Here is a 15991-nt window from a genome sequence, read left to right on the forward strand (position 1 = left end):
TCGCCGGAAGTTTGGCAGTCTGTTTATCTTTGTCAGCCTCATTTATTCATAAAAGGACTGTTTCACCACGTGGCCGCAAAATGATATCCAGCCGTAGATCAGATGTTTCACAAGGAACACCTTCGAACGCTCCAACTATAGCTTCTGGGAAATTGAAGGGGGCATATGCACCGTGTCCACAGTGGAATTGAAAGAGCAAGAAGCAAAGTAAACCCAAAGGCTGGCCACCCATTTACTTTGCAGCGACGCATCTAGGAGATTACCTCCGACATGGGCCCTGTGTGACGGCGGGGCAGGCAAAAATTCGGAGGGGTCTCAGGTAGGGATTGGTACTCTTCCAAGAGCCAAGGGGAGGAGCGGGATAGGTCAACTCACAGGAACTGTGTATGTGTCACCCGATTCAGGCTTCGTAGATAGAACCGAGACACGATGGAGTATGTTCTGGGATGAGCTTGTGTGTTGGACCCAGGCGGAGCCACAGGTCGGGTTCCGTGTTCTTCTTACAAAGCGGGCACTGAGTCGTCGTTTGTCGTGGTATATACAATAGAAAGCCTATTAAAAGGTAGTTGCACGTATTATCTAGCGCTGGTCATAAAACAATCGTAAGTTTTCTTTTCTTTTCTTTTCTTTTTGAAGGATCCTCTTCTTCCCAGATCACTGGCAATAATGAATGCAGCCTCTCAGTCATCCTGTGTGGGGCGGTGACGCCCAAAAGTCACGAGTGGTTGTTGACACGCCGCATTTCCGGTGCTCGAGTCCTCCACTCCGCAGCTTTCCCCAATTCTCCTATCCAGGACTTACGTTTCAGCATGCCACCATCTGAAGGTGAGGTGTGCCAGGCAGTCCTGAGCTTCGTCACAGATGGCGCCTACCCCGAGGAGAGCGTGGTTGCAGCGGAGTTCCCCGCAACAGCTCTTGCAAAGGAATTGGAGCTGATATCCCAAGCTCGGGAGCAAGTAGAGGTGCGTTGGACATGCTGACGTTGCTGTCATTGACATGGATGTCCAGTGCTAGTGCTGACCGGGTATTTTGTCCTCAATAGAACGAGATCAGCTCGCTGAGTCGGGAAAACACCACCTTCGATGCCGATGATTGGATCGTCCAAGCCAAACAACTGCACGCCGACATCGAGCGCTCACGAGTCACCGCACGGGAGATAGTCGCCCAGCATGAGCACACGAGCCCCCTCCGATCCAAAGTGGAGGATGCGAGCGCCAAAGTAGCATTGGTCGAAACGGAGATTGCTTTCAACCAAGCTGTTGCCGAGACTCTTGAGGAGGTGCAGCGCTTGTGCCAACAATTGGAGAATGGACGAGCTGCGCTTGTAAATGGTCAATTGACGGCCGCGATCGAGCAGTTGGACTCTATGAAGGCGGCCATTGGGAAGGATGCTTTCTTCACAAACACTAATGTGATGAGCATTCTTACTCTCGAGGTGGCACAGTTTCGGGAGCAGATCGAGGACACCCTGCGTGTACGCTGGCAGGAGCAGCTAAAGGTGGACCGGCAACGAGGGAGGTTCCAAGTGATCAAGGGCGATGGTGCTGACTCTCTAGATAACACCATTGCGTCCATGTCACGATTGGAGATTTTGAGTTCGGCCAGCGAGAAACTCTTAAAGGACCTCTGTGTCGCAGTTGTCGACCCGATACTACTACCACGAGCAGATGGGAAGAGTCGTGCTGTTGAAATTACAGACACCGGCATCCACGTTCAATCAGAGTTCTCAGAAACAACCGTTTCCGAGACCCTGAGCCGCATCACAACGGTTCTGGATTATTTGCGACAGAATCTGCCACAATCCATCTCATCTGAGCTCCCTCAATCGCTGATCCCATCTGTTGCGTCCAAGGCAATTTCAGGATGGCTGTCTTCTTCAATTCCAACCACTCTTGAGGGTCTGGGGAACTTTGAAGAGACTCTGGACTGTGTGATGCAGTTCGCCAATACAATTTCATCTTGGGGCTGGGCTGGGATGGAGGAGCTTGTATCTTGGGTCAACCAAGCACCTCGCCTGTGGCTGACTCGGCGTCGTGTCGACTCTCTCGACAGTGTGCGCAAAGTCCTTGCAGCTAGTAAAGGTACCACCAAGCAAGTTGAGCGAGTTGAAAAGGAACAGGTCTCCCGGGCTGATGAGGCCTTGCTAGAAAACGCCTCGGATGACTGGGACGCTAATTGGGATGAGGATAAAGAGGAAGAAAGTACAGTGGAACCGACAACGGTAGCTCAGCCTGAAGAGGAAGAGGATGTGAGTGCGTGGGGTCTTGATGAGGACGCCGAAGAAGAACCCAAACTTGATACAACTGGCCCAAGTGGAGACGACGATGCCGACGACGACGCGTGGGGTTGGGGCGACGACGAGGGCGAGGAAGCACAAAGCGATCAAAATCAACTTCCGCAGGCTGACACCGCCGCAAAGTCAGTAGATGGTGGAAAGGCAGCGCAATCCTCTGCTCCCAGAGAGATGACCCTAAGAGAGGTTTACACCGTCACCGATATCCCGGACTCGATACTAGATATCGTTCGCCAGCAAATTCACGACTCGAAAGATATCTCACAACCGCCGTAAGTATTTACCCACTAGGTTTAGTCTGTGCATCCGGCATCTCTAACGTGATAATTATAGGCATTCGACCTCTCGGGTTGCTTCATCGGGTGCCGGTCTATTGGCGCTACCCACGTTGATTCTGGCCATGTTTAAGGCCACTTCAACCTCCTTCTATTCTTTGAAGCTCAGCTCTGGTCAAATGTACCTGTACAATGATAGCCTGTACCTTGCCGGCCAAATTCGAGAGTTGATGGAAGAACATGAGCTGTCTAGGCTCAGCTCTGATGTGGAAGCTCTCGAGAAATTTGGCAAATTTGCCTACAGCAAGGAGATGCAGACACAAAGCACTATTGTCACCGATCTTCTTGATGGTGCGCAAGGCTTTGGGCAATGCTCAGAACAGCCATTCAAAACTGAATGTGAGAATGCCGTGAGCGCAAGCACTGATCGCATTCGTGATGTCTACAAGGAGTGGCAGCCCATTCTGTCACACTCCGCTCTGCTACAGTCCATTGGATCTCTATTATCTACCGTGATCAACAAGATCATCATTGATGTGGAAGATTTGGGTGACATCTCCGAAGATCAGTCTAAGCAGCTCGTGGCTTTCTGCAATCAAGTCTCCAAACTTGAGGATCTCTTCATGCCCGAGACAACCGACGATGCCGAAGCCATACCTGTCACGGCCGTTTACGTGCCAAATTGGCTTCGCTTCCAGTACTTGATCAACATCCTCGAGAGCTCTCTGGCTGACATCAAATATCTCTGGCTGGAGGGTGAATTGGGACTCGAGTTCTCCACCGACGAGGTGGTGGATTTGATCGAGGCATTGTTTGCAGAATCTAGCCATCGCCGTTCGGCCATCGCAGAGATCAAGCGTGCCCCTCGGGGGTGAGATGATTCCTGCATATTACCTATTTATGTTTCCTCCCATTAATCTAAAAAATATCTCAACCATCTCAAACTATGTATCCTATGGGACACTTTTGTAGACTCGGCGGGGCCATCTCCGCGCTTTGCGCTAGTGTGCCGCACCGGCCACCGTATTTTTTCCTCACCCGCGCAGGCTTGTTCATTTTGCGACTGCCACCAGTGCTGAGTTAAACAACCACAATCTGGACAATATTCGCCCATCATGAGTGGAGATCAAGACACATCCGCCGCTGAGGTTACGCAGCGACAGGTTCGTGTGCAGCTCACGACCCAACAAGAGGATATCGCCCTCCCTGAGAGCACCGGTCCTATTCTCGTGCCCACTGGTAAGGACTTGCACAAAAACTTTCATTGGAAGACTTCTGTAATATCTAAGGATGCTAATTATGGTTTCAAATAGGCCTGCGACGTTATGCGCTGTCGACACTGGTCAACAACCTTCTGGGAAGCGAGAAGCCCGTGCCGTTCGAATTTTTGATTAATGGAACATTCCTGCGGACCTCGATTGATGAATACCTGACTGACAATGGTATCTCCGCTGAAACGACCCTCGAGATTGAATATGTCAGAGCTCTTATTCCGCCTCTTCACATTGCATCTTTCCAGCACGACGACTGGGTCAGCGCCACTGATGTGCTGTCATCAACTTCGCACGCCGCATCTTGGGCCTCTGGCGCTACCTTCTCGAAGGGCCAGGAACGGATTCTGTCTGGAAGTTACGATGGTCTTCTTCGGATATGGAACATGTCGTCCGAGACTATCGCTACATCTCCGGCAGCCTCTGAGGGAGGACACACTGCGTCCATCAAGGCCGCCAAGTTCGTCTCGCCCAACCAGATCGCCTCCGCCGGCTTGGACCGCACCGTTCGACTGTGGAAGTATACCGAGGATGATGACTTTGTTGGAAAGATTACACCTCAGCTAGAGTTGTACGGCCACAAGTCCGGCATCGAATCGCTGGCCGTGCACGCGCCGTCTAACCGTCTTCTGACTGGTTCTTCCGATCACAATGTTGGATTCTGGTCTACGAAGAAGGCTGATGCTCCCGCCGCTCCGGAGAACCTTCTCCCTAACACTGCCCGTACCTCCAAGCGCCGCAAGTTGAACACCTCCGTGAGCACACCACAGCGTGGTCCTCTGGCCCTTCTCTCCGGGCACACTGGACCCGTCTCGGCCGCTATCTTCGACGCCAAGGATTCCACTGTTGCATACTCTGCTTCGTGGGATCACTCTCTCCGGACTTGGGATCTGGTCACCTCCGCCCTTGTCGACACCCGCACCACCTCTCACTCTCTTCTTTCTCTCGAGCACCTCCCCGAGCACAGCCTTTTGGCTGCCGGTACCTCCGCCCGTCACATCACCCTGATTGACCCGCGAGCCTCTGCCACAACCGTGGCGGCAATGACCCTGCGTGGTCACACCAACGCCGTTGTCAGCTTGGCTCGCGACCCCTCCAGCACGTACGGTCTCATTAGCGGTAGCCACGACGGCACATGCCGGATCTGGGATATTCGTTCCACCAAGACTGACAAGGAGGGTGTTGTTGGTGAGAGTGTGTATTCGATTGCCCGCAAGAGTCTTGAGGAGGAAGGTAAAGTGGATAGCAAGCGTGTTGGTGGCGAGGGTGTTAAGGTGTTCAGCGTATGCTGGGACCAGACTGTGGGCATTGTGAGCGCGGGTGAGGATAAGCGGATCCAGATCAACCGCGGTGAGGGTGTCCTTTCTTCGAATAAGCAGTAGATTGTACATAATGGCTCGGCGTTTTTAGATGTGGTTTTGGTTAAAAGTTATGTTTCGTGATATATCATCCAATTTTCCTCAGTAGCTGTGCTGTCCCGATATATATCTTTGTCCCCATGTACTGTTCGGATGGGTTAGACCACCACAAAACCTGGAAACCCCAATATTACGTAGCGAACACAGATAAGTAGTTGAGTTTGTTATTTTCTCTTTTGAATTGACATATAATACATTGATAGAGTGTACATTCACATAGCAGGCGAGAAAAAGCCAGCTCTCAAGTCAAAAACGCCGTTCCCATGCCTCCCACGCAAGATACGAGAGATTGCCCCATGATAAGGTTCGAATAAATCCAAAAGGACGTCAAATTTATAGCCGGCGCTCCATCCGGTTGAGCTTGACGGGGGTTTTGATCTATTGCAACTTCGTTAGCTTCAAACTCTGAGATATCTCCTACGCGGCCGGTCATAAAGGCTCTTGACACTACTGAGACCATATGCACCGGACGTCTGAAGACGCCGAGTCTGATCTTGGGAATCTCGAGTGCAAAGAATAAGGAACCGGAAAGAAGAAAACACCCACCTGAGTCCTTGTGCGCTGTCCTCGAACGGGCAGACCCAGTGCATGGCGACGACCACGGTAGGTACCGGTCTCCTTCAGGCGCTTGATGTCATTCAAGACCTCTCGTCGCAGGTCGTTCTCAATCTTCATATCCGACAGCACGGCGGTCAAATCGAGGACCTGCTTGTTGGCGAGCTCGCCGACGCGGCAGGTCGGGTGGATGTTGAAGCGGGCCAGGAGGCGGGAGGAGGTGTGGTTGCCGACTCCGAAGAAGGTCTCGAGGGATTTCTGTTTATTCATTCGAGTTAGTTTCATGGCGGTCAACCGTCAATTGGGTCGAATCGAGGTGCTGGAGTCGGAAGTGCGATGCTGTGCAGGGAGTGCTGACCTTGAGCAGGTTCCGCTCAGGGAAGTTGACACCGAGGATGAAGACCTGTGGAAGAGAATGTGAGTAAGAGTAGATTTGACAGAAGGAATAATTGTAAGTTTACCATCTTGATGTGCCCGAATGGCTAGCTAGACAATTGATTATCATAATTCAATATTCGAGTCGCAATCCGCGCATCGCGGGAGAAATCGTCCGGCAATAAAGTTTCTCCGAGAGAGATTCGCAGTCCGGTCATAGATTGCAGAGCGTATTACCGTATTCTTGGTATCTGATACCCCAGTTCCCCTAACAACTCTCCTCGATAATGGAAATATTACCATACCTAACAGCCGCCGCGGCGTCTCTCCGCACGCCATTGCAAGCTGGCCTCCCCTCTCGACACCTCCCTGCCTCTTCTTCTTGCTTCCTACTGCATCCACCATAAGCAGTGGCAATTCGCAACCATGAATTTCCGCAACCTTTTCCTGTCCCTCTTCTTCGTCCTGGCCGTCACCCTCGCCCTGGTTCAGGCTGAGGAGGATAAGCCCCGTGGTCCCAAGATCACCCACAAGGTAATCAATTGGCCTCGAGATCTATAGAACCACGACGCAATGCTGACTGAGCCAATTAGGTCTACTTCGACATCCAGCATGGCGACGAGTCCCTTGGCCGCATTGTGATGGGTTTGTACGGCAAGACTGTCCCCGAGGTGAGTGGTCTCTCTATATACTTCGACTTCATACGGAGCTATTACTTACTATCCCATTTCCATGCAGACTGCCGAGAACTTCCGGTATGGCTATACTTATGAACATATACATCTTAACGCACATAAACCCTAACGATACTCAGTGCTCTGGCCACTGGCGAGAAGGGCTTCGGCTATGAGGGCTCGACCTTCCACCGTGTCATCAAGGACTTCATGATCCAGGGTGGTGACTTCACCAACCACGACGGTTCGTACTATTCTCTATCGTGTCGTGAATGATCCGAAAATTAATCGCTGTTGACAGGCACTGGTGGCAAGTCCATCTACGGCAACAAGTTCAAGGATGAGAACTTCAAGCTCCGCCACACCAAGAAGGGTCTCCTGAGTACGCAATTCCACTTGGCTCCCCTGTGAAATCAGTGCATCAAGAAACTCACCTACGTTTAGGCATGGCCAACGCTGGCAAGGACACCAACGGCTCCCAGTTCTTCATTACCACCGTCATCACCTCGTACGTACTTCGGATCTATAGGTTTATAGACCATACACTAGCATTCGTTGCTAACTAAATTCTCCACATAGTTGGCTCGATGGCCGCCACGTTGTTTTCGGCGAGGTCCTCGAGGGTTACGACATTGTCGACAAGATCCAGAACGTCCCCAAGGGCCGCGGTGACAAGCCCGAGAAGGCCGTCACTATTGTGAAGAGCGGTGAGCTCGAGATGGAGAAGTCGGAAACCGAGGACAAAGGTAGCCGCGATGAACTTTAAAGGCCGGTCCCTCGGCCCCTTACTCTACTCTTCAACTGCTGGAGAAGGGTGGCTGATAATGCTTGTTTTTTCCTCCTCAAAGAATACGACGACGAACCGGTGGCTGCCCCAGTCGCCGAAGAAACCCCGACAAACGACGAATCTTCCTTTTCGATGCAACCGGTCCTGATCTTCCTAATGCTTGTGGCTGTGATTGGATTCTATATCAGCCGTCGTCGCAGCCAGCAGCAGCAGGATGAGAAGGAGTTTGAGGCGTGAGATAAAAGAAGGGAGATATAGTACAGCAGGATCAATACAACGCATATTATAAGATTTGAATAGAAGTCGTACAAGAGTCGTAGATTTGCGCCCTTCACATGATCAATATACTGGTTCTGCCTGGTAAATAGTGTCGAGTATCGAATGTATTTACTGTTTCCTCAGTCAGGCAGTCAGGTATATTCAATTATATTTACTATTTCCTTAGTTCAGCAATCTTATGCACAGAATATGCACTAAACTTTTCAAAGGCTCAGCCTCCCGTACCACGATCTCATGCCTCGGCCATTCAGGACTCGTGGCGCTGGCCTTAGTCAGCTCCGGCCCAGACTCAGGTACGCCAACTGGCCAGCAAAAAAAAATCTGTCTGGCCACCCAATACGGTCACAATACGAGAAGGGGATACATTTCAGGGCCCGCCGGGCTCCCAAGAGCGACTAGTTCCTGGCTAGTGCTTGGCAAGTACCACGGTCCCTTGGAAAATTACATCGCAGCCAGGTCTTACCAGACAATACATCGATACAATGGATCTACCACCAGACGCACAGGCGACACCACACGGGCGGGCGTACCCAGTAAGTACTCGATTTGCCTCCTTCCCACAGAAAACCTGCCATCGCGCTTCTCAACTTCCTACTTTTACATCCTCATCCCTTTTTACACCTAAACTCATCCCTCTCTTTTCTTGTGTGCTCATAGAGTTCTTAGAATCGGGGGTTTTTGCATTTTCGTTCTTCTATCCCACAATACCCGTTGTTTTGCCACTTGACTTTTTTCTTCTATCAAGTGGAAAAAATTCGAGAGACCCTGACAACTTACCTTCTTACGTCTCTCTCTTGTCCTTGAAGGTCCTTTCTCACACGCTCTCTTTGCAAGTTTACTGAGTTTTCAGATCGCTTGCGCCTTGTCGACGGAGAAACTTTCGGTGAAGCCAAAAAAAACTGTACGCATACCTTTCCCTCATCCACTCGCCTCACTTCTCCTCTCGTCCCCGAAAAACTCTCTTCTCTCACCCTCCCCCCTCCTCCGGCCAGCGACTAATTTGAGGCTTGCTTCACGTCAACAGAAACACGTCTAAAATCGCAATCATGGCCGACGGACTTCAGATGGGCAACTTGTCCCTCCAGGACTCCCAGCACGCCCCCCAGGGTGGCCCCCCTGGCCGTGCTGCCTATATTCCTCCTCACCTCCGCGGACGCAACGTCGGTGCCACCATGGACGGCGGTGCTCCCCCTGCTGGCCCCAGCGCTGGCTTCTCAGGCCCTCGGTACGATATCTGAAACCCTCTGAATTACATCCTATTCTGATCTGCCAAAAGATCTTCCGCTAACCCCAAACTGATTCTCTAGGGATGCTCGTGGCGGTAACTGGGCTAACGCCAACGCCCCCAACTTCAGCCCTCGTGGCCCTGCCAACGGTAATACAAGCCGGAACCCAAATGGACCTTACCGGCGTTTCGATCCCCATGCTTACGGAGAACCAGGTCACGGAGGCTCTTACAGCGGTGGTGGTGGTAACTACAGCGGCGGCGGCGGTGCTGCTGCCCGTGGCTCTGGCGATGGTCAGTGGCGGGACGGCAAGCACATCCCCGGCCCTGCCAACCCCCGCCTCGAGCGCGAGCTCTTCGGTCTCGGTCAGGACGACCCTTCCAAGCAGCACACCGGCATCAACTTCGCCAACTACGACGACATCCCCGTTGAGGCGTCCGGCCAGGACGTCCCCGAGCCTGTCAACACCTTCACTAACCCCCCTCTCGACGACCACCTCATCTCCAACATCAAGCTTGCTAGCTACGTTACTCCTACCCCCGTTCAGAAGTACTCCATCCCCATTGTCATGGGTGGCCGCGACTTGATGGCCTGCGCTCAGACCGGTTCCGGAAAGACCGGTGGTTTCCTCTTCCCCATCCTCTCTCAGGCATTCCAGACCGGCCCCTCTGCTGCTCCTCAGCAGGCCGGCGGTGGTCAGTTCTACGGCCGCCAGCGCAAGGCTTACCCCACCTCGCTCATCCTCGCCCCCACTCGTGAGCTGGTCTCCCAGATCTTCGACGAGGCCCGCAAGTTCGCCTACCGCTCCTGGGTCCGCCCTTGTGTCGTGTACGGTGGTGCCGACATTGGCTCCCAGCTCCGCCAGATCGAGCGTGGCTGCGATCTGCTCGTTGCTACTCCCGGTCGTCTCGTCGATCTGATTGAGCGTGGCCGTATCTCCCTCGTCAACATCAAGTACCTGGTTCTTGACGAGGCTGACCGCATGCTGGACATGGGTTTCGAGCCCCAAATTCGCCGCATCGTCGAGGGTGAGGATATGCCCCGCGTTGAGGACCGCCAGACCCTCATGTTCTCGGCCACCTTCCCCCGTGACATCCAGATGCTGGCCCGTGACTTCCTGAAGGACTACGTCTTCCTGTCCGTCGGTCGTGTCGGTTCCACCTCCGAGAACATTACCCAGAAGATCGAGTACGTCGAGGATGTTGACAAGCGTTCCGTCCTTCTGGACATTCTCCACACCCACGGCACCACTGGCCTGACCCTCATCTTCGTCGAGACCAAGCGTATGGCCGACTCGCTCTCCGACTTCCTGATCAACCAGCGCTTCCCCGCCACTGCTATCCACGGTGACCGCACCCAGCGTGAGCGTGAGCGCGCCCTGGAGATGTTCCGTAACGGTCGTTGCCCCATCCTGGTCGCTACCGCCGTTGCTGCTCGTGGTCTCGATATCCCCAACGTCACCCACGTCATCAACTACGATCTGCCCACCGACATTGACGACTACGTCCACCGTATCGGTCGTACCGGTCGTGCCGGTAACACCGGTATTGCCACTGCTTTCTTCAACCGTGGCAACCGTGGTGTCGTCCGTGACATGATCGACCTCCTCAAGGAGGCTCACCAGGAGGTTCCTTCCTTCCTCGAGAGCATTGCTCGTGAGGGCAGCGGCTACGGTGGCCGTGGCGGCCGTGGCGGCCGTGGTCGTGGCAGCTCCAACGCTACTCGTGACGTTCGTCGCTTCGGCGGTGGTGGCATGGGCGGTGGTCAGTCCTCCTTCGGCGGCAGCGGCTACGGCGGTGCTCCCTCCTACGGCGGCTCCGGCGGCTACAGTGGTGGTGCTGCTCCCTCCTACGGTGGCTCTAGCGGCGGTGCTGGCGGCTACGGTGGCGGCTATGGCGGTGGTAGCTACGGCAACCCCGGCGGTGCTACCGGCCCCTCTTCCTGGTGGTAAATCAGTCGTGGTCTGATGACGAGGCCGTCGGGTCTGATTGGCTCCCCATCTCTTATTTCCTTATGTCTTTCGTTGACGGATACGATCAGAACGCACCCTGAGTTCGTTTTTCGGCCTCGCTGTTTTCTCAGGGACGGCTTTGTCATGACTGCCACGACTCTCTTATGCGTGTTTTAGATTCATGTTTCGCTTTGCTCGTGTCTCGCCCTGATGCTCCTCTTTATCTTTCTTATTTATTTCCTTTTTCCTGTATGTGTTTTATGTTGCTTTTTCTATTGTTTTCTGTCTCGCTTCCAATGGCTCTCCATCTGGCCTTGTTTAGACACGGGGCGTTCGAGCAGTTCTGATTTCCTTTTGTGTTGCTCCGGGTTATCTCTCACGACACTTCCCCTTCTTCGAGCAACTCGGTGATCGGCACTGCATGAACATCATAGAATGCGTTGTCTTTTCTGTCCGTCTCTCATCAGATACCCCATTTTTTGTTCGAGCGTTCCCACGGTTCGGGAACGACGCTCGAATGACGCGCGCGCCGAGCGGAGAGTACAACTCTCTACGAAAAGTGCTTTCTTCTACATCTGCATTCATCTCTCTCGGTGTTGTTATGGCTGCATCGGTCGAGTTTTGCAGCATAGACTCCTAACAGCGTCGGTATCTTATGGCGGACCGTTATCTTGTGTTCCTGCCCACGTGTGTTTTCTGCGGTCGATTCTGTTTCGAAAACCCCAAAAAATCCGCGCTTTCTCTCTCCTTCTCTCTCTCCCGGCTATCTCAGGTCGAACCAAACGAAAAGTATTCTCTTTTTAAAGGATGGATGTGCATTGACGGGAGGTGCAACGTGTGGAGTCCTTGTCTTTTTCTTTCCTTCGGGACGATCTCACTGGGATCTTTTAATGTTGCTTGACCGTCGCAGATGCCTTTGCGAAGGGTGGAATGGGGGTTTTTTTTTGACATGGCTTGTTTTGCATTTCGTATGGCGTTGGCTTGACTGGCTTCTCAAAGTATGTCCTCTGGGTCCGTGGAGGCTGATTGTTTCTCCTCTTTATTTTCATGCATATCATTTTTTACGGATTCGCGGAGGATTGGGACGCTGTCGCCGGCGCTGGATGAATGGTTCGCTCTCAGGCATCATGGGGTTTCTCGCATGGTTCGAGTTTGGGAGGACGCAGAGGGGCCTGGAAAAGGAAATTCTCGAGGCCGCGAGAAGGAAAGCCTTCTTACCTAGTTTCAATGCTATTTGAAAAGTGTTTTGAGTCCATCTTAGATTTGCGTAGTACGGAGTATTAAGAGCTAAGCCCGAAATGACGTGCTGGTCAGGTACCTCGTACTCTATCTTAATCCTCGCGCCAGGATAGCCGATATTGCGCTCGTAGAAGGTACATTAGAATGCATGAAATTGTATAGAATCTTACAGAGCTAACTATTAGCTGTTTAATAAGCGTTTGATCGCTACCTGAGCGAAAAGAGCTGTCCTCATAGCAGTTAGTTCTTAAGACTTATTATAGAGCTGACGCGCTAGCTGTGTCTCTATACTTCGTCTTTCCACAGCAGACATTGTGGTCTCAGCTAGTAGTAGAAATAGGAAAGATAGGGGGAATGGATCAATAGAATAATTAATAACTCACCTAGTTACCATTCTGGAATTTAACCAAACCAAAAAGACTATGCCTTGCCAGGGCGCGTCCTCCGTTCCGCGGAGCCCCCCGATGCGGGTAGATATCACGGGCAGTGACCACACCACATTTAGCCCCGTTAAACTCTCTCAGCTTAAACAGCAACCTGAGGATCACTCGGCACAATTTCATCCTTTCCGGTCCTTCCCTTTCTTCCCTTGGCAACCCTCATTTTCTTTCCTCCCACCTCTCCCTCTTCATCGTTGAATCCCACACCCTTCATTCATTTCCATCCTTTTCCTTCATCGTCCCATCTTGGTTCTGCTCGCGCCTCTAAGGGGGCAACACGACGCCCCCAGCACTCGATTCTTCGGATCCTAACAGCTGGCATACCCACCGACAACCCCGATCGCAATCATCCCTCAACATGGCCGAAGTCGAGAATCCCCCGATCGACGAATCTGTCGCAGCCTCCGAGGCTGCGGACGACCAGACTCATAACGTGACGGCCAGCGCGACGGTCGGTACGAGGCGTCAAGCAAATGGCACCATTGGCTCGGTCTACTCTGGAAACAAGATCAGGCACCTGAAGAAGGAGGATGGCATCCCTCTGTGGCGCAAAGATATCCAATACCAGTTCCTCAAACTCGTCTTCGAGGATAAGACCCCCGTGTTCACGCGATACCCCGATGGCAAGAAGAACTGCGACTTTGCCGACATCTACATCGACGCCATGGCGAGGAGCAGCAAGACTAGCAAAATTCTGAAAGACAAGCTGCAGAATGACAAGCCGGCCGCTATCAGCATGGCCATGGTCTGCTTGTTGGTCAATTTTGGTCGCATGAACACAACCCTCAACTGTATGCCTTGTTCTCCTTGCACTTTTCTCTTGAATCCCTTCGGTCCGATTGCCGATACTGATACCAATCGCTTTGATGCTTTTTAGTCTTCCCCGAAATGCGTGCTCAGTTGCGAACATACCACTCCATCCCTTCCCTTCAAGCCCACCAAGACTCCAACGCCTATAAACAGCTCCAGGATGCCCCACGTCTGAAATCCATCTTGAAGGGTGCGTCCGAGGACGTCGATCAACCTAATACATTGGAAAAGATTAAGCGACAGGCTCTCCCTCGAACTAATCCGGTGAACCTCATCTTCGTCTTGGCGCAATATGCACCAAAGGTCTCGGAGATGCATTTCTTCCCTCCTCGCGACTTTTTCGATCTGGTGATGAGGTCCACATTGAGCAGTGAGACTCGTGCCAAGGCCTTTTTGTGGCTTATGTGGTGGTACCTGGAGAGTGACTTTACGCGCGAATCCGCGATCAACAACCCCTTCGGAGCTGGTTTAGACGGCGAAGGCACCGATGGCCTCCCTATCAAGGTTCCCGCTTTTGAGAGCTTGACGGAGGATCAGGCGAACCTGGAGAATGTGGATACACCGGAGGAATTGGAATATGGTGAATCCAAAAGACTTGAACGCAAGCGTGAGTGTCTGCTTCGTTACGGTTGCTTGATAGAAACGTTTACTGATGTCTTTGTCACAGGTATTCTGGAGGAGGACGAACCACTCCCTCGTGTTCCGAAGCGCTCAAGGAAAGGTATGCAAATATGGGGACTCTCGTACTACGTTCTCGTGTCCTGACCCTTCGGTATTTTAGATTACGGTCTAGATGAGGATTCGTTTGCCGGGGATTACTCTGGCCTGGGAGGTCGAGGCTCCGCGATGTCTACCCCTCTTCATCCATCTGCCAAGCGTAGCCTGGATGATGACGACGACGAGTTGACTCCTGGCTATTCACGACCTCGGAACAAGCAGGCCAAACGCGACTCTTCGCTCACTCGGGTCGTTGGTCAGCAGCGGCTGATTTTGAAGACTAGAATGGATCACACTCCAGACGCTTCGCCAGCACCCCCAGGCTCTAACCATCCCGTACTGAACCGCTTCATTCCCGAGCCCTCTCTTTCTCAGACCTCCGGACGTCGGCCACGACCTCTCACGCAGCACCAGATTGCCGTGGAACAGAACCGCCGACAACGTATTGAATACTTACTCGCAAAGCGCAAAAGCAATGCCTATCGTGTCTTGCGCCACAAGCGGAACCACGAGATTCCTTGCGTCCGATATGGTCGTCTTCTACAGGGCTTACCAGATGGTTACGATACCGAGGAAGAGGAGAAATCATGGGGCAAGGGTGGTTTGCTTCCCAATCCCAACGAAGAGGACGACTTTGGCGAATGCGCTAGTTTCTTCCTCTCCGTGGTTCGGAAGGCTTCACGCCGTCTAGACAGATGGGACTATGAAGATGCCAACGGACCCAAGAAGGACCGTCAAAAGGAGCGCGAGGAGCGACAGAAGGCCAAGGCTGCCATCGAGGCCGATGTACGAGCCAGCAGCAACCGCGCCCGTCCGCGTGCCGCTCGTGCTGCTCCGAAGCGCAAGTCTACCGGCCCAACATCCACTCCTGGTACCGCGAAGAAAACACCAGGATCTCGTGCCAAGGCTGGTCGCAGCCGTCTTGCTACTGGAGGTCCCGAAACACCAGCCGTAGGCACTCCTAACTGGGACGCCGAGAATGCTGCCGGCGACGAGGACATCGAAGGCGAGCTGGACGAACTTGATCGCGAGCTTTTGGGTGAAGCCTCGGGCGAGGAAGACGGTGCCCAGCGTGCCGGAGACGGGGAAGGCGATTCCTCCGACGAATCTGGTGATGACGATGGCGACGTGGATGGTGATGAGAACTCGTCTACTTACGATGGTCCCAATGGCTATGCACGACATGAAAGCTCTTCGCCCGTCCCGGAGAGCCGGCGTGACGGTGGAGATGACGCGATGGAGGAGTAAGGAATTTGTCAATTTCCAAAATTTTGTGTTATGATTATACTCTTCTGGCTGGGAACGGGACTTTTTCTTTCTGGTTGAACAGTGATTCCATTTAAGCTAATTTATGACCTCTTTCTTGACAACTTTGGTTTTCTGCTATCTTCGTAAAGCTTCAGGATAGTCCCCATCTTACGTACGACGTTGATTTTCACCCGGTCACTTCTCTGCGGACAACTCATACATCCACCATGCAGAGTACGGCTGGATTGAGTTGAAATCCACTTGTGCAGGGTCGGTAGGCGAAGGAGTGGGCCTTGCTTCGATGCCAACGAAACCGGCCACCATGAAAGTGTCATAAGAGTGCCCACCAGCATAGTCCTTGACTTTCACCGGCATAGAGGAATATGCAGGAGGAATATCCTTTGTATCGATCCTTGGGAAGACCATTTGGGAA

The 15991-nt window shown here is 52.7% G+C and overlaps 7 protein-coding genes across 7 annotated transcripts; 5 read left to right on the plus strand and 2 right to left on the minus strand.

Annotated features, from left to right (window-relative positions):
- Window positions 1-809: 809 nt before the first annotated feature.
- On the plus strand, window positions 810-3443 carry N7496_008139 (uncharacterized protein; the record flags this gene model as incomplete). Its single annotated transcript, XM_056701058.1, has 3 exons — window positions 810-962; window positions 1043-2565; window positions 2627-3443. 3 exons carry the CDS (start codon window positions 810-812, stop codon window positions 3441-3443), a joined length of 2493 nt encoding a protein of 830 aa, XP_056553121.1.
- A 240-nt stretch (window positions 3444-3683) lies between these two features.
- On the plus strand, window positions 3684-5221 carry N7496_008140 (WD repeat WDR12/YTM1 family ribosome biogenesis protein; the record flags this gene model as incomplete). Its single annotated transcript, XM_056701059.1, has 2 exons — window positions 3684-3807; window positions 3882-5221. 2 exons carry the CDS (start codon window positions 3684-3686, stop codon window positions 5219-5221), a joined length of 1464 nt encoding a protein of 487 aa, XP_056553122.1.
- A 369-nt stretch (window positions 5222-5590) lies between these two features.
- On the minus strand, window positions 5591-6215 carry N7496_008141 (mitochondrial 37S ribosomal protein uS13m; the record flags this gene model as incomplete). Its single annotated transcript, XM_056701060.1, has 3 exons — window positions 5591-5635; window positions 5804-6070; window positions 6171-6215. Coding segments are annotated over 3 exons (357 nt in total), but the record flags the coding sequence as incomplete, so codon positions are not given.
- A 398-nt stretch (window positions 6216-6613) lies between these two features.
- N7496_008142 (Peptidyl-prolyl cis-trans isomerase B) lies at window positions 6614-7885 on the plus strand (the record flags this gene model as incomplete). The annotated part of the gene is made up of 8 exons (XM_056701061.1): window positions 6614-6721; window positions 6781-6858; window positions 6926-6942; window positions 7002-7105; window positions 7163-7243; window positions 7306-7369; window positions 7441-7607; window positions 7710-7885. 8 exons carry the CDS (start codon window positions 6614-6616, stop codon window positions 7883-7885), a joined length of 795 nt encoding a protein of 264 aa, XP_056553124.1.
- A 1088-nt stretch (window positions 7886-8973) lies between these two features.
- On the plus strand, window positions 8974-11104 carry N7496_008143 (DEAD/DEAH box helicase; the record flags this gene model as incomplete). Its single annotated transcript, XM_056701062.1, has 2 exons — window positions 8974-9152; window positions 9235-11104. 2 exons carry the CDS (start codon window positions 8974-8976, stop codon window positions 11102-11104), a joined length of 2049 nt encoding a protein of 682 aa, XP_056553125.1.
- Window positions 11105-13141: 2037 nt separating this feature from the next.
- Window positions 13142-15558, plus strand: N7496_008144 (uncharacterized protein; the record flags this gene model as incomplete). The annotated part of the gene is made up of 4 exons (XM_056701063.1): window positions 13142-13574; window positions 13661-14200; window positions 14261-14314; window positions 14375-15558. The coding sequence occupies 4 exons, from the start codon at window positions 13142-13144 to the stop codon at window positions 15556-15558; spliced, it is 2211 nt and encodes a 736-aa protein (XP_056553126.1).
- A 195-nt stretch (window positions 15559-15753) lies between these two features.
- N7496_008145 (uncharacterized protein) lies at window positions 15754-15933 on the minus strand (the record flags this gene model as incomplete). The annotated part of the gene is made up of 1 exon (XM_056701064.1): window positions 15754-15933. The coding sequence occupies one exon, from the start codon at window positions 15931-15933 to the stop codon at window positions 15754-15756; it is 180 nt and encodes a 59-aa protein (XP_056553127.1).
- Between the last annotated feature and the right edge of the window lie 58 nt (window positions 15934-15991).

The sequence above is a fragment of the Penicillium cataractarum genome (assembly GCF_028827025.1).
Source record: "Penicillium cataractarum strain IBT 29864 chromosome Unknown utg000007l, whole genome shotgun sequence".
In the NCBI taxonomy this organism is placed as follows: Eukaryota; Fungi; Ascomycota; class Eurotiomycetes; order Eurotiales; family Aspergillaceae; genus Penicillium; species Penicillium cataractarum.